The sequence below is a fragment of the Mustela nivalis genome, assembly GCF_964662115.1.
Source record: "Mustela nivalis genome assembly, chromosome: 8".
Lineage (NCBI taxonomy): Eukaryota > Metazoa > Chordata > Mammalia > Carnivora > Mustelidae > Mustela > Mustela nivalis.
The window spans coordinates 110260517-110286760 of NC_139027.1; the positions used below are offsets into that span (position 1 = coordinate 110260517).

General features: G+C 42.8%; 1 protein-coding gene across 3 annotated transcripts in view; it reads left to right on the top strand.

The window, feature by feature from the left end:
- The window catches only part of PAK5 (p21 (RAC1) activated kinase 5), a 295772-nt gene that overhangs the window by 242168 nt on the left and 27360 nt on the right, over positions 1-26244 (top strand). For all 3 annotated transcript variants that reach the window (XM_082744403.1, XM_082744402.1, XM_082744404.1), the window contains one exon: positions 11748-12533. In XM_082744403.1, the coding sequence (XP_082600529.1) occupies positions 11748-12533 (786 nt within the window). The remainder of the gene's footprint in view (positions 1-11747; positions 12534-26244) is intronic.

The window sequence follows — 26244 nt, forward strand, 5'->3', positions numbered from 1 at the left end:
TAATGAGTATGCCTTCTTCCTCTCCCCTCAGTGAGTTTATAACTCATCCTGAAATACTGAAAAATAAAACATTTGTTCAGACGTGGTTCCCGTCTTACTGAAACCCTTGAATCCAGCTGAGATAAGCACTTGTGTTCACAGCTCTCAGTGCTCTACTCGGGTTCAGGCGCTTAGTGTCCTCTCTTTTAACTTCTTATATCATGTTCCCTAAACTTTCCATGTGCTCTAGTCACATCTTAGACTGGGCTCCTCAAAAGTAGAGCTGAGACAAAGGCTTGTGGGTGAATTTATTCTGGAAAGTGAGCTTAAGGTTCATAAGTCACAGTGCTTTCCTGGGTAACCCTGCAGCTGACGTGGCCAGTTATAGTCAGCGTGGGCACATGTGACCAGAACACAAAGGTCAAGTCTGTTCCTACCTACGCTCTTTAATTCCTGATTTGTTCTCTAATTCTGGACTTGCTCTAATCATTATTATATTAATTAAGCAAGCTCTAGCTTCTGTAACTTATTAACCCTTACATCTTAGTAAATAAGCTCAATAAAATAGAAGTTTATGTCTCACTTAATATCCAATGTGGATTTTCCTACCGAGAGCGTGGTAGGTATGCCCTGTGGTCATTTAGCAATGCACATTCTACCACATGGCTCCGGCATCCCTTCGCCACCAAGAGGAGCCTGCCAGGTCTTCTCCATTCAGCTGGCAAGCAGGAGAATAAAGAGAAGAACAGGCATTTCTCTGTGGCTCTGGCCTGGATAGGATACGTATTATACCCGGCTCTCATTCTATGAGTGAGAATTGGTCCCTCGGTCTGTCCAAGTGCAAAGGGTGCTTGAAAATGTGGTCCTGCCTGGGAACAGCTTTGCAGCAATACCTTTACACAACGTAAGGGCAGTACAGCTCTGTGGTAGCCACCGAGCCTATCTGCTGCATCAGTCAAGCATACTGATATCCATGCCCATGGGTTTTCGAGAAGGGTGTCCTGTCTTCATTTTTAATTTTTTTTTAATTTTTTATTTTTTATAAACATATATTTTTATCCCCAGGGGTACAGGTCTGTGAATCACCAGGTTTACACACTTCACAGCACTCACCAAAGCACATACCCTCCCCAATGTCCATAACCCCACCCCCCTTCTCCCAACCCCCCTCCCCCCAGCAACCCTCAGTTTGTTTTGTGAGATTAAGAGTCACTTATGGTTTGTCTCCCTCCCAATCCCATCTTGTTTCATTGATTCTTCTCCTACCCACTTAAGCCCCCATGTTGCATCACCACTTCCTCATATTAGGGAGATCATATGATAGTTGTCTTTCTCTGCTTGACTTATTTCGCTAAGCATGATACGCTCTAGTTCCATCCATGTTGTCGCAAATGGCAAGATTTCATTTCTTTTGATGGCTGCATAGTATTCCATTGTGTATATATACCACATCTTCTTCATCCATTCATCTGTTGATGGACATCTAGGTTCTTTCCATAGTTTGGCTAGTGTGGACGTTGCTGCTATAAACATTCGGGTGCATGTGCCCCTTTGGATCACTACGTTTGTATCTTTAGGGTAAATACCCTGTAGCATTTTTAATTTTTTTAAATTGTGATATCTATGTCTAAAACTGGTGTGCTGGTTACCTTTTGTGTCCCATCTCTTTCAGGCCAGCCTTTTTCCCTATGGGAATTGCTGAGGCAACCTGCCGCTCCCCTCTGTTATACCACTTACCTTTCTACCAGACAGGGCGGTTTCCTCACCACCACCTCGTGGGCCACACGTGGGAGTCCCCTTAACCTTTCTGACACAGAAGATGGGAGAAGGTTGATGAATCCTTCCATCTTCATTCCTATGACTGATCATTTTTGAGATGGGCTTCACAGCTCCTCAGGAAAACCGAGTCCCATGGTCCATAGCTAGCTACCTTAATAACACACCCTTGAATTGACTTCCCCGTCTCTGTGTCACCTCCTAACTCTTCCTAACCTCATTTTCCAAAATAGACTACTCACGTGCAAGCAAGCCTTTGCCTCAGCTCTGCGTTTGAGGAACACGGGCTCGGGTATGAATATAGCATATGAGATGGTTAAAGAGTATTAGTAAATTCTCATACATACTACCCACATTAAGAAGTAGATGGTGGACCCTTGTCTCATCTCCAAGTACTCCTTGCCCTTAGAAATGATTTCTTGTTGCAGCAAATGAGTACGTTCATGAGCAGAGATACTTCCTTAGACCTCATTGCTACCTAGACCCTCAACCAGAAAACAGCAAGCAAATACTAGTTACGTTCCCAACTAGAATACTCATAGTCTAAAACCAACTTTAAATGCAACCATGTAACATTTCTGACCATTACCCCCAGTCAAACTGACGTCCATTGATTTCAGCCCCCCGACTGCCTCACATTCTAAGCAAGAACCAGGGCTGTAAACTGCCTTTGCTTTGCCAGATTAACAATAAACAGAAAGTCACCTTTAGGGATTATCCTTGTATGCAACTGGTCACTAAATGTGTTGGATCCCCTGTCTTTAAAGAGGCGGGGGTGGGGGGGGGCATTATTTTCCAGTTCATGAGGAGTCTTGCTGTATACTGAATTCACAAACTCATTCTTAGATACATTGTAACTCCTGATAGTTTGTGCAGAACATAACAGTAATTATAGTTAATCAAGGAATTAGCTTATTTGGATACTGTGTGATCATTACAGATTTACTGAGATCTTAATGTCTAGAAATCTTCACCACTGCTGCCACTTTGAGATGTGCTGTCCTGATGCTTCTGTTTTCCAGGAATATGCAATTCTGGCTTTTCACCCAATTAGCCCCACCCCCGTGGTTACCAAAAAAGATGTATGTAGAAAGATGAAAGAAAATAGAATAGGATAGAAATAGTCTTCTGGTGTTAGAAAAACACAGCTGAGAATTAGCATTTCTTGCCATAAGGATTCAAGTATGTCACATCTGTCTGTTATGTACACAGCTCTTTCCAGCCACATTCCCTAATGAAACAAGGGAACTGCTTCTCTGCAAACAGGGTGAGAATTCAGATAGATTGTTAAAAGTAGATACTTTCTGTGAGAGACTCCTGGTTTGTTCTTGAGTCACAGGAATATTTAGCTTACTGACCTCCAGAGAAGCGTTTACCCAGAATGACAAAATGGAACACATTCTCGAAGACGATGGAAGACATTGTTTTTTGTTTTGGTTTGGTTTGGTTTTTTTTTTTTTAAAGAAATGCAAGGTCTTATTAGGGCAAAGCTGTTAATTACACACTTCATTATTGTCAAGGTTAATACAGTCTGTGAGAGCAGAGGCCCTTTTTCATCTCTTCCTCAGAACGCCGGAGACAGCTGTTCTTACGGACAGATCCATTATAGCTTATCACTGGCCGGCAGCCTGGGGAAGGAGCGCCATGAAATATGGCCGCTGTCACGGAGAGAGCAGACGCTGAGCTGGCACAATGGAAAGACAATGAGAACTGGGGTGTCAAGCTCAAATAAATTGGGTTGCTTTGATTTTTAATGCCTGGCTGTTCCGCAGCATGAAATTCACCGATACTCATGTAGTTATTGCATTATTGATCTCCAAAACTGCACAATCTTGCTTTCATAAACATCAGACACTGATGGCCGTAAATAGTGGTTCTTACATTTTGAAGCCTGGTTAAACCATTTTGTAAAATTCTACGTGTTTGGATTGTATTATCATTGCTTGGCTGTTTATGATTCCTTAAAGTGAAACCTTCTAGTTGCACTGGTCTTCCTGATCGAATAAGGTTATTTGACCCTTCTTTTTTTGTCTTCCTTTTAGGCAGGTCAACAATTTATTTTTAATAGATATGTATTTTTCACAAGCCCCTGCTTGTTAACACTGATATAATAGTTTTCATGGAAAGAGAGAGTAATACACTTATACCATCTGTAAAATCTCCAAATGCTAAAAAGGGGATCCAAGAAATGACCATGCCTTATATGGCCTGTTACAGTGTCTTGGGGTGTTTCTTTGGGTTTTTTTGGTCTTTGATTTTGTTTTTTTGTTTTGTTTTGTTTTTGTTATAGATTAAATTTCTTCCTGAAATTTTCCAATATCCACAACCACAACTTTACTTCCATGGCACTCGGGGTTTTTTCATCAATAACTAAGATTTATAGTTTCATACTAAGATCATGATGCTATATAGAGGCAGGTGGGCCAAAATAGTGAAACCTATTAAAGTATTCATTTTAGTGAACCATTAGAAATATTTCACCCCTATAGGGAACAGGAAAATGTTGAAGAGTGTAGCTCCTAGCAGCCAACTGTAACATCAAATAATTTTAACACAGAATATATATATGTAATACTGTATATGTGTGTATGCATATATAATGTTATCTAGATACAAAATATATTTAACTGTATACTTAATGAAATATATATATTTAATATACACACACACATATATATAATCCTGAATCCTATTAAACTGAAAAGTATATGCCAGTCTGATTTTTTTTGTTTTTTTGTTTTTTTTTTTTAATTTTAAAAGTACCCTAGTTTTGAGGAGTGCCTGGGTGGCTCAGTGGGTTAAAGCATCTGCCTTCGGCTCAGGTCATGATCTGAAGGTCCTGGGATCGAGCCCCACATTGGGCTCTCTGCTCAGCGGGGAGCCTGCTTACCCCTTTCTCTCTCTACCTGCCTCTCTGCCTACTTGTGATCTCTGTCTGTCAAATAAATGAATAAAATCTTAAAAAAAAAAAAAGTTACCCTAGTTGTGGAAAATCTGGAAAATATACTAACCCCATTGAGTACACAGTGGGAAGAGCAAAACACCAGCATTATCTCTGCCTGGGAGCTCATTCAAGATGCAGAATCTCAGTCCCTTCCTCAGACCTAAGGCATGAGAATCTCCCTTTAAGAGGATCTGCCCATGATTTGTATGCACATTAAGACTTGAGGAGCACAGGTCTAAAATATATAGCACCCTTAATCTTTCCACCTAGAGATGACCATTGTCAATACTTTATGTATTTCTATTAATTTTATTATTCTATATATATCTTTCAGTTTAAATGGTTGAAAGTCTAAATTTGTTAATTTTTATGACTCAGACACTACCTTTGTAAGAAAGATACCAATGGAGTGCTTACCATGACTTGAAACTATCCCATTTTTTTTAGATCTATAAAGAATACTTATTTGATAAATATAACAGTTGTAGTTAATGATATATCTTTAAACTGAGGAAGTTTGTATTTTGTATCCCAAGTTACAAATCATAGTTTTTAAAGGTCTAAAACATCAATTCTTCCATTGTATAAAGCTATTTATTTATTCTGATATTTGAGGCTTTTTCCCCTAAATTATTATCAATCTGATTTAAAAGTAAATTTTAACTTATAAAATAGTGAAATATCTACCATTTATTAATACTTAGTGCATTCTAGAAATTATGCCAACTGTTTTACCCATATTATTGAATCACATCAACCCGATGAGGAAAAGATTTATTCTTGCCATCTTATGAATTAGAAACCATGGCTTTAAAAGCTTAGGTAACTTGCCCACTGTCACATAGCTGGTTAGAGCTGTGAGCCTGATTCGAAACAAGAATAAAAAGTACTACATTGTTTTTCTTAAAGTGTTTCTTATTCAGTGAGAGTCTTTTTTTCTTCTCAGTAGCATTTAGCCCATAGCAATATTAATTTTTCTCCCTCCACATTTACAAATATATAGAATTCTGTTTATTGAGTTTACTGCTATGATTTTGTGTGTAAACAGAACATACATCTCTAGGTATGCATGATAAGTGCATGGAAACAGAAGACCCTCCCAACTCTGAGGTCACAGATTTATTCGTGTATTGAAACAGTGACCCTCTCATCTCCCAGAAGAATCTAAATGAACTTACTTGGGTTTTCCATTTTCTAAATGTAAGATACTTAAAGCGCAATTAATGAAAGAAAAAAGGGACTCTTCCAAACAGAACTTCATGATGTTATCACTTAGTCATTTAAAAAATACTTACAGATAGTATGGATATAGGCACATTCTAAGTCTCTGTTACAGCTTTACCAGTTACTATATGGACGTGTGGGTGGATGGATAGGTGGTTGGATGGATATATTGATAGATGATAGATAGAAATCTAAATTCCTTTCTCACAGTATTCCCCAGAAAAAAGTTCCAAGCCTGCACATTCAGCTTATTAATGAACTCGGAAGAGTTTTAGTAGGAAAACAGGAGAATTTAAAAGACTCGGCAGTTTCAAAGGAAGTATTCAATAATGTTCTAATCACAAAGGAATCACACCGGGAGGGTTTTTTTCCTTCTAAATATCTGTATCCTGATAGTGAATTTCTAAGACTAATAGTGCAGTTCTATCATAGCCATTTGTTAATTTGCTGAAGATGAACTAACAGGTTCTCTGGATACAAATTCCTCAGGACAAGTGATTGAAATGCTAATTTAGTGTGAGTGGGGACCATTTTCTTCTGTCATCATAATTATCCACATTGCCCTAAAAATGGTGGCATCTTAACAGACTCTGATCATCTCTGTGCCTCCATCATCAAGTAATTGATGAGCTAGTAATCACCTCTTTCTTTTCTTTTTTTCTTTTTTCTTTTTCTTTTCTTTTTTTTGGCCTTCTGTATCCATTATTTCCTCTTGGACCTAGCTTGTAACTCTTTCTTCCTGAAAACTTTTTAGGAATTTTAGTTTGTTCATCTCTGATCTTTTCTTTACTCTATAATTTCCATAGTTTAACTAACCTTCATTGACGAGTTGTGTTTAATGTTCTTTACTCCTTTCAGATTTACAAATCTGTGTCCTCTGGAAGGCAGTACACATGTACATTGATTGGCATGTTTCAAAACGGTTATATATTCCCTCCTTCCATCAACCTCTACAATTCCTGGAGGTAACTGGGAAGGCTATCACTAGCTATCAAGTGATAGTATCCTTTTTATAAATTGGAGACTAGGTCATGAAAAAAGGATGAAACTAAATCACAAAGCAAATGTGGCTGAAATTAAGACCAGAACCTAGAATTGCCCATATAGTATAAATTCAACAACTCATCTCTAGGGAATGGAGAGAACAGTAGAAAATATGTATTTTATTGACCTGTTTTTGATGGATTGTGATGTCACACACTAAGCGTTTATATTGCCAACTGGTGCTATTTTGTTTAGCTCCAAAGAGTCGGAAGAGTATCTCAGAAAGAGAGTTAGACTAACGAAGTGATGCAACATTCATTGTGTGTCAGCTGTACTTTGAGAGAGAGAGGACACTAGACTGGAAAAGAGGATTTGGGTTTGAATCCTAGGTCTGTTATATGTCAGTGGGCAAAGTCAGCTCTGAGTTTTAGTGTTACTCAGGAAAGAGAGGAGGAGTCCTCGATGATCTCTAGATTTTGTCCAGCACGAAGATGCTCGAAGTGATTCTGTCGTCCAAGAGCTGAATATTTCATGTATTCAGAGATAGGAAGGATGGAAGCAGACAAGAAAGATTAATATTGTTTAAGATGGATAGAATTTAGAGAAATGATTTTTTTTTCTGGGATATAGACCCAAAGATTACATTGAACATGAAAAATTGCAATATAGTTAATGATTATTTGTCAAGTTCAGAGAAAGTGTGAATAATATTTTGGTTAAAGGATTATCCAAGCAGGTCCAATAATTGAGAAGGTACTTAAAGGCCTTGGCATACCTTATAGTCATTATTCACATGGCGTATCAGTCAGTATGAATGCCTGAGATTAGAAATACCAGGAAGCTACTTTTGGGGAAGACCATGAATCCCTGAGAACATGTCATTGAGTAATCTGCCAGGTATTGTTAGAGAGAATAGGAATGTGCAAGAGTACAATCTCTATCCAGAATGCTGGCTAAAAAGACTTTTAGTTGGTCCACTGGGATATAAACAAACTAACACCACTTTCTTAAAAATGTGTACAAAACGTGGGGCACCTGGGTAGCTCAGTCAGGTGAGCATCTGACTTGATTTCGGCTGAGGTCATGATGTAGAGGTCGTGGGATCGAGCCCTGCGTTGGACTCTTACTCAGCAGGAGCTTAGGGTTCTCTCTCTCCCTTTCCCTTTGCCCCTCCCGTCCCTCATGCACTTGCTCACTCACGCTCTCTCAAAAAAATAAATAAGTCTTTTTAAAAAAATTTGTACAAAGCATTATTGAAGAAGAGAGGAGGCCACTTGTTAAATCCACAGAAAGGAACAGTACCTAGGTCTAGGAGCATTTGAAGAACACTCTGAGCCAATAGAAAGAGACATGATAAGCAGGTAAGATACACCTGAGATGCAGTTGGAAGTTGCTCAGATAGACATGAGCGTTTTGAAGGTGAGTTTCTAGCATTCGTACTCAGGGCATCAAAAGAGGTCCATTTCTTCCTTTCCTCTCTCCTATGCTCACCCTTCCCTGTGCAAGGTATTGCTTCTCCCAAGTTCATCTGTTGTGGTGGGCGTAGATGTTCTTGCTCTGAGAAGAGGTCCTGCTGAATCTATGATACCTGGTTCTTTTTCTCTCTCAGGGATGCTCACACAAAACCACCTCTTTGGACAATCCATCATATGCCACCCCCACAAACACTCACAACACTCCATATAATGGAATACTAGTCAGTGATTTTTAAAAATAGGGAAAAATTGACTATTAATTCACAGAACAACCTAGATTGACCTTAAATGCATTATAGTAAATGAAAGAAGCCAGACCAAAAGGCTCCTGACTGTTGGATTCCCTTCCTATGATATTCGAGAAAGGCAGAACTGTAACAGTGGAAGACAGATCAGCAGTATACCAAAGGTTTGGGGAGGAGGTGGTGTCTCACCAGGGGAAGCTTAGGAGAATTTGAGGGGGCAGGTGTAGAACTAATCTGTAGACTCTGTAATGGTGATACATGATGCTTCCCATTTATCAATACCCACAGAACTTTCCAGCACAAAGAGTAATTTTTTAAGCCAACCAGGAGATCAAGAGGATCCCAGGATGGAATACAAACTGTGAAAGAAGAATGTACCTGTTACAATGTCATTGAAGAGGGTGTTCCCTAACTGAGGAACTTTGGAGAACAAGGCTTTCTTTGAATGGAAGCTTTAAGCCCAAAGCCCATACTAAACACTATACTCTTGCAGTCAACAGTGTTTTCCATGGTGGTATGGGGTCATAATTCTGAAATGGCTACATCTATACACTGGGATTGGATATCCAAAAGAATGGCAGATGAAGATTCAGGTTTTTCACCAACAAATAAAGAGAGAAAGATGGAATGAACCATGTGGTCCTAGATGAAATTCAGAGACAACAGTAAGAATTCATGTTTAGCTTAATATAGTTACAGATGGACAGATATATTTAGAAATTTCTGTGCCTACTGGGGAAGTATATCCATGGGTTGCCTGGCTGTGTTCACAGAGATGGCCTGAAACCAGTGTCATCCCAGTAGCAATGAGCACACCCAGCAGCCAGATACTAGTTTCTAGTGTCATTATCCAGTTCAAGGAACCAGGCCTCTTGGATAAATGGTGGATTCTAGGGCAAGGGCAGGGAACTGACAAGATGAACCCAGGGCATCTTGTAGAGCCAAAAGGTAAGGAAGGGCTCAAAAAATAAGAAGATGGGGTTCGGGAAAAGGACAGAGCAGCCAGTCTGAAATAAGTCTTAATAAATAAAGCTGGAACAATTAGAGCAACAGAACAAAACACAGTTTAGGGTTATAATTCAAAGAATAAAGCAAATATCCATGATTTCTATCCATACTGACACAACTGAATAATTGAATAAATAAGTAGAATTTGCAAGTCTCCTGGGCAGAAGAATTTCACATATGTTATATAGATACCCAACTCAAGGAGGGAGAGTGGCTTACTTCCAAGGGTATGGTTTGGAAAGCAGGGAAGGGAGGGGACTGTAACTCTACATGTGGAAACCTGGTGAACACTACCTGGGCCAGATGACCAAGGCCGCCATCATCAGTGATAAGCCATGTTGATCATAGGCACGCTGGATATGATGTGGATATGATCACTCCATGATCTCCCCGCTCCCCCCACCAACCAATAAACTCAGTATAACCATGGGAAATATATCAGACATTCCTGGTTGAGGGATATTCTGTGGAGCCCCTGACCACTCTTCCTTGAAACTGGCAAGGTCATCAGAAACAAGGAACATCTGAGAAACTCTCACAGGCCAGAGAAGACTAAGGAGACATGACACATCATATCCTGGATGGGACCCTGGAACATTAGGAAAGGAGCTTGTGTTTAGTTAATAACAGCGTAAGATGTTAAAAGTACAGTAAGGGATATATTCTATATATTCTATATATTCTCTTTGCAACCTCTCTGTTAATCTAAAACCATTCCAGAATTAAAAGTTTATTTAAAGGGCACCTGGGTGACTCAGGTCATGACCCCAGAGTCCTGGGATCGAGTCCCACATCCGGCTCCCTGCTCCGCAGGAAGCCTGCTTCTCCCTCTCCCACTCCCTCTGCTATATTCCCTCTCTCTCTGTGTCTCTTTCTGTCAAATACATAAATAAAGTCTTTTTTAAAAAATAAAAATAAAAAAATAAAAGTTTATTTAAAAGAGAACTATAGACCAAAAGTCTTAGTCCAGGACTGATTAGATAGAAAAAAACAAAACCTTGACTTTCATCCTGGAGACTTTGAGAAACACGGATCTTATAAAGCATAAGCTTTAGAACTTTGACTTTTCCCTCTAGTTTGAAGCCCTCTCTTCTACTGAGATGATTTTGAACTCCTTTGCTACATGCTCAAAGGTATTTTTCTCTTAAAATCCTGGAAGACCGAAGTCACAACACTTTGTTCTTTGTTCTTTGATCCACCCCCGTCATCTTTTGCGGCAAACCTTGTCATCATGAAGGCACAGCTGACTGGCTTTGTAAATGGTTTGTGATTTCTTGCTGTTCCTGGTATTCCGGTGTTATTTAGGTTCGTTAAAGGGAACATTTGGGCCTGGCAGTTTGTCACTAAGATTTCAAGTATGACTGTGTCAATTACTAAGCCGTCCGGACGTCAGCGATGATGATACCGAAGTGTGGCTCTAGGAGGCATTACAGTTAGATGATTAATGAGAATATCACATGTGATCACAAATGAAATCTCCTAAGGAATCTTCATGCTGTTCCTTACTTACAGTTCAGAAAGGGCCTTCCTCCTCCTTAAAATCTGGTAACTTCAATTTTCATGTCTTCCATAAAAAGCTTAAAAAAAAAAAAAAGAAAGTGTGCCCATTTCTGGGTATATTAATACTCACGTGACAGTGTTTGCCGGTTTTGCAAATAATCTGAATAATGAATGTAAAAAATAATAAATGTGATTTTTCTTACAAGTTATACACTTAAAATTATAATCAGCCTATTGTTAGGTGGTTAGGGTTTATTATTTAAGGATGGGATGGGGTGGGGAGGAGGTTTCCCCTAAACTGGCAAATAAGACAATAATTGCTTATATAATCTTACATAGTCTTCTAAATGGCTTTTTGATGTTTAATTGATCTCTCAATCGAGTGAGGTAAAAGAAAATTTGCAGCTTAAGATCATTTGCAATTTAAGAATATGTGACTTATTTCACCACTGAAATCAGTCAACAATTTTTGTTTATTATCACTTTGTAGGGGATTCCCTGGGGTCATTTTTCCTCTGTGGTTTAAATTAGATGGAGTAGGGGCGGGATTCCAGCATCAGTTTGAAAGCATGAAATGTTTTCTTTAAATGGCATTCCCTTTACTGTTCCCAGACAATCGTTAGAGGAACTAAACCGTGCAAGGAAACCTCTATCAACGGCCTGCTAGAGGACTTTGACAACATCTCCGTGACTCGCTCCAACTCCCTAAGGAAGGAAAGCCCACCTACCCCAGACCAGGGAGCCTCCAGCCACGGTCAAGGCCATCGGGAAGAAAATGGCTTCATCACCTTCTCACAGTATTCCAGTGAATCTGATACCACTGCTGACTACACGACTGAGAAGTATCGAGAAAAGAGTCTATATGGTGACGACCTGGATCCATTTTATAAGAGCAGCCATGTGGCCAAGCAAAACGGGCATGTTACCAAGACCAAACACGGGGAGGCCCACTATCCTGAGATGAAGCCTTGGAAATCCGATCTTGCCAGATTTCCCCTTGATTATCACACACACTTGGACTCACTGAGCAAACCAAGTGAATACGGCGACCTCAAGTGGGAGTACCAGAGAGCCTCAAGCAGTTCCCCCCTAGATTACCCATTCCAGTTCACGCCTTCTAGAACTGCGGGGACCAGTGGTTGCTCCAAGGAGAGCCTGGTGTTCAGTGAAAGCGAGTGGGGACCCAGCCTGGATGACTATGATAGGAGGCCAAAATCATCCTACCTGCATCAGACCAGCCCTCAGCCCACCATGCGGCAGAGGTCCAGGTCAGGCTCAGGGCTCCAGGAACCCATGATGCCCTTTGGAGGAAGTGCATTTAAAACCCACCCCCAAGGACACTCATACAGCTCCTACACCTACCCTCGCTTGTCCGAGCCCACAATGTGCATTCCAAAGGTAAAGTTCTTCTTCCCTCCCATGGGCAGGCACCCCACAAATGCAGTGCTAGCGTGACCTTCTCACATAGATTCTAATGTGATGGTTTGCCTTTTAAGTGAGAATCCATTTTGAAAGCCTACCTGATTTCCATCAGCAAGCCCCAAGGGCAGAGGATATAAGGCAAGGCACGTTTATTCATTAAAATCAAAGTCTTTGGAGATCTCCTACAGGGTTTCTGATTAAAAGGCAAAAAAAAAAAAAAAAAAAATCTTTTTTTGAAAGCTATCCTGATACACTACTATTAAATAGTGGGTGCTCATATTATACGAAGTCCTCTGTTAAGGAGCATATGATTGGAAGCCGTTAGATGGAGAAATACGGTGGTTCCTGCCTTCTGGCAAAGTTTACAAGAATCTGTTGAAAAGGAAAAAAAAAAGTCAGGATTACATGGTAAGTTTTTAATAAAGTTCATTTTAAAGTTAAATTTTGATATACTAACCGTTCAGACAGGTAGGGGGTGACAGCTCCTTGTGGTTTTGATTTTTCTCTGATGGTGAGTCACGTCTAGAACTTTTCCATGTAACATTGACCATTTGTATACCATCCCTAGAAAAATGTGTTTTTAAAAAATGTGTCCATTTTTTGATTGGGTTATTTGGTTTGTTTTTTGTTTCTTGTTTTTGCTATTGAGTTGTATGAGTTCCTTATATATATTTTTAACCCCTTTTCAGACATGGGTTGGCAGATATTTTCTCCCATCCCGTCCGCGCCTTTTCATTTTGCTGATCTTGCCCTTCGCTGGACAGAAGCTTTTTATTTGATGTAGTCCCACTTGTTTTCTTTTGCTATTGTTGCCTTTTGGCGTCAAAGATGAAAAATCATTGCCAAGACCAATGCCAAGGAATTAACCTCCTATTTTTCTTCTAAGAATTTATGGTTTCAGGTCTTACAGTCAAGTCTTCAATGCATTTTGAGTTAATTTTTGTATGTGTGTAAGACAGGTGTCTAGTTTCCTTCTTTTACATGTAGCTGTCCAATTTTCACAGCACCATATACTGGAAGGACTGTCCTTTCTGCATTTGTATCTTCTCAGTTCCTTTGCTAAATATTGACTATGTATATGTAGGTTTATTTCTGGTCTCTAATGTGTTCTCTTGATCTATGAGTCTGCTTTTTTGCCAGTACCATCCTATTTTGATCTCTATAGCTCTGTAATATAGTTTGAAATCAGGAAGCTTTGTTCTCCTTTATCAGGATTGCTATGGCTAATTAGGATCAAATATGACTTTTTTGTATGTGTGACATATTTGAGCACTCATGGTAGGAAGCTGTGTAGGTCAAGATCATAGAGGAAGTTCTGTTCAGAGGAAGTAACATTTCAGCCCTGGGGCCATATTTGGTCCATTGATCTATTTTATCCACCAAATAGTCATTCCCAACTTCTGATAAATGAAGATATTTCACTTAAAATCTTCAACTTCTGGCTTTTAGGCTTCTCTTTAAAAAAGGTGGAGGGGAGGGAATGATCTGATACCCCTGGGCCCGCATTTTCACCTGGCACTGGGAATGGAATTGACTAGAGAAAAAGACTCCCCATTAGAGGAGACAGGTCCTGCCCAGCCCACTTCATTCATTTTCCCCATTAGCCTAATCCTTAAGGCATTTGGGATTTAATAGGACCACCATCACCACCCCTCCCACAACCCCTGACCACACATCTCACAGAAGGAGAAACAAAGACAGGGAAGTCATGTAGCATGCTTAAGTTTTCGTAGTTACTTGGTTGCAAAACAAGGATGAAATCCAGGTCTGGTCTTTCTCCTAGTCCTGCCATTTTTCCCTTTATGTGGGCATATGTTATTTAAGGGGCTCAATCGCATTTGCCAGTAAAACCCATGAGAGCCCCCAGTGACCACCAGAACTCTAGGCTAAGTAAAGGAATAGGAAGAGGTTGGAGGGAAGGGATAATTTGATTCATTCCTTGCTAGATCCCTCTTCCTACAGACTTCCAAATATAAGGCAAAGCAGATCTGCTCTGAAATCTAGTTTTGTTAATCCCAGAAACAATGCAGAAAACTATTATGGCTCAGAAAAGAAATACGTAAAGCAGAAACAATGCAGAAACTGTTGTGGCTCAGAAAAAAAATAATATACTAGCCCTTGGGTACTTCTACCAAGGGTTTTTCAGCCCTCATAATCAAGGGCTCCAAAGATGTAAGCTGCTGTTCCATTTCACAGGAGACCCATGAGAAAATCACAAGCAGAATTAGTGGGAGGGTAGGAGGGGAGAGACATGTTAGTAATTAAAATGTTTACTTGATTAAAAATATAACATCTCTCTAAAAAGACTTAGGTGCCTGTGACTTTAGAGCTGTACTCTTAAAAATCGACCAATCACATTTGGATTTTCTGCTGAGGGAAGATATAGAGATCATGACTCAGATAATTTGTGCCTCATGGAAAGTCCTAGAGGCTGGTGGGTTATGTTCATATCTCAGATAATCCATGAAAGCATGCAGTTTGTGTGCGTCTCCAGACAGAGCAAAAATGAGGAGGGATGGGTATGCGTAAGTGAGAAAGAGACGGACAGACACCAGTTTTCTATTTGGGCCTAATGGAGAAGAAAATACCATTAACCCATAGGAAAAACTCCTCCAGTGCTGTCGACCGACCTGATTTTCCCGTTGACAAGACAGGAATCAAGGATGTTATGAACCTGTAGGTATCGTCTGTCTCCCTACTTCTGAATGTGTGGGGCTAGGGCTGGGCAGATAAGACCTCGGGCGACAAATGAAGCCAAACAAAATCCATCCACACCACACAACTATAAAAACAGCCTGATGTGGAGAGAGGATGCTTTCCACTGTCCCCTGCAGACAAGTCTGCTTCACAGGGAGGGAAACTGGCTAGAGACAGTGTCACTGGGCATCTGATTTTGCTCATTCCACTGTTCTCCAGGGAGCCGGCAGCCGCCAGCTCGCATGTGTTGGTGCTGACCCAGCAATCCGTCCCCTGCTCTGGCTTCAGCCCCGAGAAGCCCCCCCCACCCCGGCCCCTGCCCCCGCGTAATCACAGTTCTGCCAGCTCAGTAAGCACTCACTGCGTGCCAGACACACGTGTTGCCTTGTTGAGCCTCGTAGTCCTGGAAGTCAGGAACTCTTGCCTGCTTTGCACCTCTGAGGAATCTGGGGGATTGGAGGGGCTCAGAAACAGCCCAGTCAGTCATTGCTGAGCTGGCATCCATCTCTCCAGGCTCAACCCCTACGCCAGACATTAGACACATCCCCAGTGGCCCAGGAATAGCCTTTGCATTCACCTCACCTTGCAAACTCCTTTAAATACCTGCAGCCATGAAGCTCCCTTGGGGAGTGTGGTCCTGTCCCACTCAATAGCGGGATTTCTCAGCCTCCATACTATGGACATACTGGGCCTGATGGTTCTGTCTTGTAGGCGGCTGCCCTGTGCACTGGAGGAGGGTAAGCAGCGCCCCTGGCTTCTGTCCTTGCATGCCAGTAGCATCCCTTCCTGTGACATCCAGGTTATTTCCAGACACTGTCAAATGACCTATGGGGCAGCAGGGAGCAAAGCTGGCCCCAGCTGAGAAATCACTGTTCCATAGCTAACCATTTTGCAAGTACTTTTGGGCATTCAAGGGTGTAGGTCCTAGAGATAAACTACCCCCAGCTTAAACCTGAGTGAGTAAATGGCTTAAACTCCACTCCTCTGTCTATAGAATGGGAATAATCACGTTGTGTGAGGGTTAAATAAGTTAATAATTAGCAGTAGTCTATTTATGAATGCACACTGTCGACACCTGAATCTGTAGGTCTAGCGTGGACAGGAGACAGCTGTGACATGAAGCTGAGGGTTACTGTGCTCCAGGCACCGAGCTAAGGATTTTGTAAGCACTCCGCGATTTAGCCCTCACGGCAATGCTGGAAGACTTGAAGATCATCTCCCTTTTACAGTTAGAAAGCTGAGACTCAGAGGCTAGCTCTTTACAGGCAGACAGCTGAGTCAGGACCCAAAATTAGGTCCATCTGACCGCACAGTCTGTATATTCCAGAACATTCCTTTTTCCCCAGAAGAAAACTGAGGACCAGAAAGATGGGTATGAGGCCTCGGGGCCCAGATGTACACACCACAGGCAGCCCTCATCTCGCTGGTGAGGAATGGGTGATGAGTCACAGACAGATTTGGGGCACACAGGGAATGTGCTTGATTCTCTCTGTTCTCAGTGAGGGGGAATCCTCTGAGAAGCTCCTTAGCCTCACCCAGTCTGTGTGAAAAGCTAGGACCACAGGCCAGAAAGGAGGCATTAAGAGTGAAGTTCCCTGAGACACTCATACGCATTCACTCTACCTTGACTGCTGGTCTTATTCCATTTTCTGGATGACAACCAGATGTTCTCACCCATTACAGAAGACATTACGAGCACAAGTTCTAGAATCCAGTTCCCTGGATTCACACACTTACTGGCTGTAGGATCTTGTGTGTGCCTCCGTTCCCTCCTCTGTGGAGTGTTTCCATGACTGCTTTGACCTTCTTCTACAGATGAGAAAAGAGGAGTCAATGTAAAGGAGTCCTCACACAGCAGGCGCTCAGTGTTAGCCCCGCTTCCCCGACGCATTTCTGGTTGGAAAACATGTCCCCATATCTGCTAACACCAGCCATGGAACCTTTTACATATTCTCAACATACGTTGAGAACAAGTTCCAGGTAACTTTGACCTCACAGCCATTCTGTATAGACTAATAAGTTCTGCTGTCCTCACCTCAGAGATGCGGGTCCCAGAAGGCCAGAGTAGCTGTGTGACTTCCTCAAGGCCCCGCCATGCCTCAGTGAGCTAGCCTGAGGGCCCCAATCCCACCACCCTACCGCTTGCTCTACCCGCTAGAATGGGCATGAAGTTCTCACACTTCCCGGATGTTAAGAGAGGGCAGAGTATCCAGCAGCATTCAAGCAGGAAGTACCATCCATAACTCTACATCTGTCATTACGATGAAGGTTCTTGCCAACCACCCCTCCATGTTACGCCTACCATCCCTGTGTCCCGGGCAGCCAAGTGACCAGTGCTGCATCCCAGCACAGCCCAAACAGAGGACATATTAAAGGGATCTGAGCATAGATAGAGGGTGTAAGAAAAACTGGCACGATTCCCCAGATCTTTCTTCTGGGGTCACCAGTGCAATGGTTCTTTTCACTGCTTAGCTGTCACTCTGCTTTCCCGGGAAGAAAAAAGCAGCTGAGGTGGTGTGCTCGGCCTTCCTGCCCCAGTAATTGAAGGACTCACTGTTCTCTGTGGCACTTGCACACCCAGATTCAGCCAAGGTCCAGGGACAAAACTGCAGTTCCTTATCCCAGCTGAACACTTGCTGAGATCCTCTTAGGGCCCGATGGGTCACAAGATGGCAATACTTGTGAAATCTTATGGGCTGCAGCAAAAATCAGAGGTCGGAGGGCGGGGGGCGGGGAGAAAGAGGCGGGGGAGGGAGAGAGAAGTGCTAATCACTTAACAGAACCATGGGTATTATTTCTACTTTTTTCTTTACATATAGACTCTTATAGGATATTCCTTAAGGTTCATAAAACCTGAAAACATCCAACAAGGTGATTCAGAACATCTCGAAGACTTGTCCCTCTATCAGGCTTCACGGGGCCTTTGCGTATGAATAGACAAATCTTCTCATGCCTCAAAGTAAATTGTGCTTTAGTCACTGTGAGTGAGTTTTCCATTACCAAATTAAAATGAAATTAATCTGACCTGGCAATATCTGTCCCGGCTGTCTTAGAGGCCCCGATGTACTTGAACCATATTCCGCAGCAGGCAGCTGGTCCCCAGGGATACAGACACCATCCCTCCCCATCCACGCTGCTGCAGGCGGGGGCAGATCTCAGGTCTGAGTCGTCTGCTCTTGAACAGAAGATGTGTTCTTTGAGTTTGGAAAAGCAAGTGAGGCGGGGGGGGGGGGTGGTTAATTGAACATACCAGTCCAAAGGTGGAGGAAGAGACTTAAACGCTTGAGCCTGCTGACTGAGCGCAGACCTATTCATTTTTTTAAAATATTTTATTTATTTATTTGACAGACAGAGATCACAAGTAGGCAGAGAGGCGAGTGGAGAGAGAGGAGGAAGCAGGCTCCCTGCTGAACAGAGAGCCCCATGTGGTGCTCGATTCCAGGATCCTGAGACCATGACCTGAGCTGAAGGCAGAGGCTTTAACCCACTGAGCCATCCAGGCACCCCCCCCCCATTCATTTCTTTAACTAGGCTTTGCCTACATGTGCAGGTCATAAGCCACATGTCCAGACTCTCTCAGAGTCCTTTTGCCATATATTCTGTAAGGCAAAGAAAAGCACAACTCTTCCAACTTCACATCACAAGGTATAAGTTCCTACATGCCTAACTAGGAATCCAGCGTCATGGTTTGGGAGAGTTCCTTGCCAAACACTAAACATGGTGAATGGCTGTCTGCTACATGCAATTTGGAAATCCAGCCAGCATCTGACTATCCAGAACTTAAGCTACTTTCAAGTTCCCCGCATTAGAACCTTAAGGTCTTTAGGTCCCCAGAGGTCTGGCTCATGACCACTGTTCTTTGGCAGTGACAGCACGTGCTGCTTGCCTTTCTCAACCAAAATCAAATGGCAGCTCATAGCGTGCGTTGTGTCCCTTTGTCATCGGTGAAACAGGGCCACTCCATTGTGTAAATGAAAATAAGTAATTCGCAGGAGACTGACTGTGGACGGGCACGCATTGAAGCCTCGCCTCCAGCAGGAGTAGCAGCCACTGTTCCAAGAGGATGCGGCAATGTGCCCCCACCTGAGGGCAGGCGGGGAACAGCCCCATCAGTGGCAGTCCTGCCCACAGCAGGGAGAATCGGCACAGCAAGACACAGCCAGAGGGACACAGGAGAGTAAATACATATTCACGACACAGGACTGAATGAATCCCTTTCCCCTAATTGCCAGCCTCTAAAACGTCCCTGCAGAGAAAGCTAGTTACAGATTCTCTCTGGAATTCTTATAGGCAGTGCTTTTCCTTTCCCAAAGCCAAGGCTGGTCCTCATATATTTCCCTTTGAGTCAAGTAAGGACAATTTAAGATGTCCTTTTCCTGTTCAGATAGTAGGGGCCTGTGATTCACTTTTATCCCACGTTTGATTTATGTACAGTGAACAACACGCAGTCTGGTTTTTTCCTCTTTGAGCTGAGCAGTCTCTGCTTTATTGTACTCAGAAAAGGTGGATTGGAGCACCCCGCTCAAGCAGCTGCCAACAGCCACCTCCCATCCCTTGTAGCTCTGTGGGCAGTGGAAAGAGAGACTCGCCATCTTTCACGAAGCATCCTGCAGCCCCGATCCTTCCCGCGGGGACACAGGCTCACCGGGCCCCTCCCCCACCACCACCCCACCCCCGCCAGCCCAGCATGATCTCCCCACAGCCTCCCTGTCACCAGTACAGAAGGCCACTGTGACAAATAGATGTTGCTGCAGGATCTTTTTTTTTTTTCCTTTTTTCCTTTTCTTTCTCTCACCCTACCCCCAACCAAACCTTTTTTTTTTCCCCCAGCCTTGGCATAAAATGGTCAAATGATGTTCTACTGCAGAATTCAATTTCACAGTTCAGTTAGGTCCTTGATTACACTGCCAAATTCAGATTAATGTGCATTTAACGAACATGGATCAGGGGAATTCTGGCTGACAGCCAGCTGTAATCGGAGCAATTGATAGCTATGTGGAGTTTTATGCCCTGTCCACCCCTGCGCACCACTGGTGAAATTGATTGATTAAATGAATTCATTGCTATAATTATTTATAATTTTGATACATCGCAAGCCTGTGTCTGACCCCATCCTCAGGGACTTGGTGCCCATTGTGGAAGGGTAGTCCAGCTGAGTCGTTAGCCCCGGATTATTTATTCCCAGATCATAGAGCCTTTTGTTTGTTTTGTGCCGTTATTTTTTGATGGGGTTTGACTCGACTTGAAAAAGCACATTCTTAAAGAATGCCTTGGTATGGTATGCTAAGGCAACAAAAATGGAAACTAAACTACCAATGTATGTGATTAACCGTTTCAAGGAGGAAGGGAAACCAAGACTGCGTAGATGTTCTTTTCGTACGTTTAAAGATTCCTGTAGAGAGAAGTCCTTTTCAGACTGTATTTGATTTTCGGTGACTATTAGTGGCCCTTGAGCACTGCCACTATGTCCTTCGGCAGGATGGGGGTAAACTGCAAAAGGACCTGGTCTTCTCTGCTTACATCTCACCATATGGAAATCCCCTGAAAGGCCCTGGTCCCATTTACACGAAGTTACTCTTTCACAAAACCCCCACGCTATTCTCTTGGGTGGGGTGGGAAGAACGCCTTTCTCGTGTTTATTGTCTTCCCTCCTGCATAGTGACTTCCCTATCCCTGCTCCCAGTCCCCATCCCATGCCCTTGGGATCAAGTCCTCAAAAGTGAACCATGTCTGTCCATCGATATTTTGGAAATGGTGCGGGTGGTGGGAGGTCCATTGGATTTGCTCATTAAATATCTGTATCTCTCGCTGGCCCAACTTCACTATATTATGGTTTCACTCAACAATTAAACCCTACCTCCATCTCAAGAAACTATATTCCAAATGTTAATCTCTCTTCCTTTTTTTTCTTTTTTTTTTTAGAATATATTTGAAAGTCAGGTTGTAAAAACGATCACACAGGTCGGGTTTTACTCCTGTGTTTACATGCATAAACTCTGGTGCGTGTCTGTGCAAAACAGCATATATGGATACATCAGGTTTTTTCACCTACTTCCAAATATAGGATATCATGATGATTTAGAGTAGGACAATGAAATAATTAGAACTGTTTAAGAGCCACGTAAGAGGGCCAGGAGGCCTTGTTATGGAAGAAAGCTTGGGCTTGCTTGCTTCTTAGCGGAAGAAAGGGCATTATTATATCTGAACACAAAGTTCTGGTCTGGCCAACGTGAAAATGAAAGCAATAAATTCTGTACATAGATGATCAGCTCATTTTGCCGTGATGGTTATTTCATTGTTGTATATTTGGAACTGATTCCTTTTTTAAAGCAAGATTGTTCAAACAAAACAACTTAATTTTCCTTTACCACCCTGCTCCCCCAGCCAGGCATTATCATTCATCATTTTCTGGCCCTTGCATTTCTTGTATCTTGCTCCCAGCTGCCCCCAGAAGACAGCTGAGCCCCCAGGGAAACACCCTAACCATACTTTTGCTCTGTAGTTTTCTTTCCACACCATGCCCACCTCTGTCCTGACCATGTCTACCTTCGTATCATTGAAGGATAAGTCTGAGAACATATCAAAGGCCCAAGTTCTGAAATGACATTATCTGGATTTAATCCCAACTCTGCCTCTTACTAGCTTTGGGACCTTTGCATGAGCTGCTTAAACTCTCTCTGCTTCCGTCTTCTTATCTGTAAAATGGGACAATTATGAGGCCTGTCTCATTGTTTAACTCGAGGTTTAAATGCATTCACATATATAAAGTGCTGAGAACAGTCTCCCATGCACGCGGAAAGCACTCAACGAGTGGCAAATAGAATTAACACTCATATATATCACTCCTACAAGGGTAGACTCCTAACAGAGCAGTTGGAAATGAAAGGGGCCGTCCTTGGGCTCCCAGTGAAATGCTCCTGCATTTTCTCCAGGAGTGAGTGCCCAGCCTTGATAGTACAGATTGAGGAGGTGACAGATAATGGTAGAAATGCCAAAGCAGGCAAGAAACCAGGCCTGTGATGCCAGTGTGCCTTGCACCTGGGACATCTAGACACCCTCCCTGAGAGTGAAGGACAGACCAGAGCAGAAGAACTAGGTTGCACAATCCTCTTAGGGTTATGGGGCCATTCGCCTTGGATTGCTGGTAGGTAGCAATTTCACCTCCCTGAACCTCCATTTTATCAACAATTAAATGGGACAAATTTCCCCCTTCTTGGCTCTCAGTAAAAGAATGAGGGTGCCACAAATATGCAGGCTAGCAATCCCATCAGGGAACCCACAGTTGGGTCACTAAGACCCAACTGAGGGCTGTAAGTCAGCAACTTGGGGGGCCGGAACAGGGTCACTCATCCCCTTCGCCTTCCCAAAGTCAACTATCTGTCTGCCATCTTCTCCTTGAGCGGATGGAAGCCTGGAGGGAGGACCCCATGTTCTCTCAATGGGGAGGCAGTCAATTCTCCTTCCGTAGGTACACCTCAAGCTTGGTTGCAAAAATAACCCCTCATGAGAGTGGTTCTTCCTCATCCATCATTATTTCTTTGAGTCTTACTGGCAGCCATGAAAAACAGGAGCAAGGTTTAGTTGCAAAGACCTACTTTCCAAGACCTTTAGCTCCCAGTGAACAACTCAGCCTTTCCTCCCTGACTGGAAATGGTCCCGTTCATGCAGGCGAGGCTCCTCTTCTTTATGCCACACACCGGCTGCCAAGAGCAGACACTGATAATGCTGCTGACAGTCAGTAAAGAAGAAAAGTGGCCCGAGGTAGTGTGGAGTGATGTCTGCGAATCCTCCTGGATACAGCTTCCTTATTTTTAATATATCTTCGGAGATCAGTTATACATGCTTGTGGGGAATGAATTCAATTTCGCTTAACGTACAGGCGCCCATCCTCCACGGAAGACACTGGGAGATGCTGGTGTGTGATAGCTCCCAGGACATACTTTCAGAAATAAAAGTCATGGCTCCCACTTGCCCCACATGCTGGCCTTGTAATTAGCCTGGGCCTGGCTAATCTCAAAGTTAATTTAAGGGAAGAACCCAGTTGTTTAATTTACACTGACCTCTTCTTCCCCCTCTCCACCTCACATAAACACCCCCATTTTTCCTGTGTGTAGCCCAGATCCAGGGGCTTAGCAAAACTTCAGTGTCATTCCAAATACAGCATCTTAATTATAATGCGGTCTTCAATATATTATAATTCAAAGCACCTTTTCTGATTGTTTTGAGGACTAGTGTTTAGGAATACATATGCTACTGGTACGTTATCTTCAATAAATGCTGGCTGGTTGGGTTTGAAAATAATATTTTACTCTTTATTTTCTCTGACATTCCCACTCTGCTAAGGACTTTCTATAATGATACCAGAGCCTTGAATGTATTGGCCAGTCATTATGCAAATCTTTTGATGTGTGTTCTGTCCTTTAGAGCTCAAAGTGACTAAAGAAGTCATTATTATTGTGATGACTCCCATTTTACAGGTGAGAAAACTGAAGCACAGGAGTTGAAATAACTTGCTTGATGTCATGCAACTGATAAATGGCCAGCAAGGTTTTTGAACCAAGAGCCTGTTTTCTCAGACACCTGGTCACTCTGGGTTGCCACAGTTTAGCCTCCTTAAAGCCCTATGAGAGAGATATTTATGATTCTCGTTTTACAGATAAGGAAACTGAGGCTCAGAGCAGCTCAGTGATTTGACAAAGCTGTCAGAGTCAGAACTGAACCCTATGTATGTCCCTCAAAAGCATGTGTTCTCTGTTGAACAATCAGGTCAGGGCGCTGGCGTTGCAGTAGCCTGGTTCTTGCTGGTTGCTGCTCGTTGGCGCAAGGCTGTCTGACTGGTGAGCTCACCTGAGTAGATGATGGTGTTCTCCAGACTGGGAAGGGCTGCACTGTCACTTGGGAGCCAGTAAATGGGACAGAAGTGAGAACAGTGCCATGGCAACAATGTTAAGGAGCCCACTGTGTATAGCTCTTGCTGTCAGATCATGGAATAGACATTTGTTCATGCTGTGTGTTGGAGCAGGAGCTTGAGACACCTGCCTTCTTCTCGCCGGCCGCCATATTGCCAGGTCTAATGACTGATATATCCCATCCTACTTCACTTCTCTCTGGCATCCAAATGGCTTCATTACTCCTTCTTCTTGAAATGTATTCCTCCCTTGGTTTCAGGACCCCGTAGCCCCTTCGTTTCTTTCCTGTATCGCTGGCCAGTTCTCTGCTCCTTTATGCAACATCCTTCTGCTTTTTCTGTTCTCTGAATGTTGGGGTCCTTGAACCTTCTCTCACACATGCAACATTTTGGCTTTTAATACCCACTATCATACTAACGGTATGATTCTCACCAATGGCTCCCAGGTGCATGGCATTAGTTTCAGCTCTTTCCTGGACTCAAAGCATGTCTAAGTCCCCTCAGCAACATCTCTGCATGAATGCTTGATAGTTCTCCCAGTCTGAACACAGCCAAGCCAGAATTCTTGGCTTTACCATGCGATAGTTACCTCTTGCTCTGAAACAAATTATCACAAAAATTAATGACTTAAAACAATAATAAACATTCACATAGTTTCTTTGGGTCAGATTTCTGTGACTAAACTAGCTGCATGATTCTGGCCTTGAGACTCTCAAGAGGTGGCAGTCAAGATGCCTGCTGGAGCTAGTCCTCTGAATGCTTGACTGGGGCCAGACGATCACTTCTAGGATGGCTCACATGGCTGTTGGAGGAAGGCCTCAGTTTCTGACTCTTGGCAGGAGGTTTTGCCCTTCAGCCTCTCTGTAAGATTCTTGAGTGTTCTCATGACGTGACAGCAGGAGAGACTCAGAGCAAGCGATCCAAGAGAGAAGGCACTGGCTGTCACTTCCACTGTATTCTTTTGATCCCACAGAGGAGCCTAATATGGTGTAGGAGGAGACGACACAAGGATCCTCAGACCCCATCTTGGATGGAGGCTGATTGCCACACTTCATGAGCCTACCCCTGCCCTGCTACTCCTCAGACCATTAAATGGCCTGTTTCTCAGGCCAAAATCCTGGGAGTCATCTTTGATTCTTTCCTTTAACATTTTAATCCAATCTACCAAAAATCGTGCCAGCTCTATCTTCAGATCCTACCATAGGCCCCAGCATTTCTTATCCCAACTAGAGGACCCTCTCTAATCTCAACTCACATTGGCCACAACAAACTAACTGGCATCCCTGTTTCTACCTTTGCCCCAAAGGTCTCTTCTCCTCTAGCACCCAGAGATCAACATCAAGCTCATATCTCTCCTCTCTTCTCAGCAAACTGTAGTGGTTCCCACTTTAATCAGAGTGACTACCAGTGCCCTTGCAATGACCTATATGATCATCCCTCTAGCTTCTTTTCTGGCCATCGTTCATACCAGAAGAGTCCCTATGCTGTTTATGAAGCCTGTATTTGCTTAGAATCCTGTGTGTGCCCTCTGCCCAGATGACCCCTCTCCTATTCCCTCAAGTCAGCCAGATTTCTACTCATTCATCTTAAATCTTTTCCTCTATTTCCCTTCATATCTTTATTACTACTGGACTGCATACTATACACTTACTGGTTTTCTTGGTTATTATATGTCTCCTTCTCTAGAATATAAACCCCATGAAGGCACAAATACCATCCATTTTTATTATCGCTGGACCTTCCCGTGGAACCTGAAATGATGCCTAGCACATAATAGTAGCTCAAGGATTAATTTGTGGACTAAATGAATTAATGAATTAATGAATGTGCTACATGGGAACAATGGGCTTATTTGGAAAGATACCACCCAATAGAACTTTCTGCAGTGGTGGAAGTGTTGTGTATCTATGCTTTCAATGTGATGCCTATTAGATACTTAAAATGTGATTAATGTGACTGAGGACCCAAATTTTTATTTTAGTTTTATTTTTTTATTTATTTCATGTTGCCAGTAGCTACCATATTAGAGTAGATCTAGATCCTTGGGGTGGATGGGGCATGGAGACGTGTCCATGTCATTTC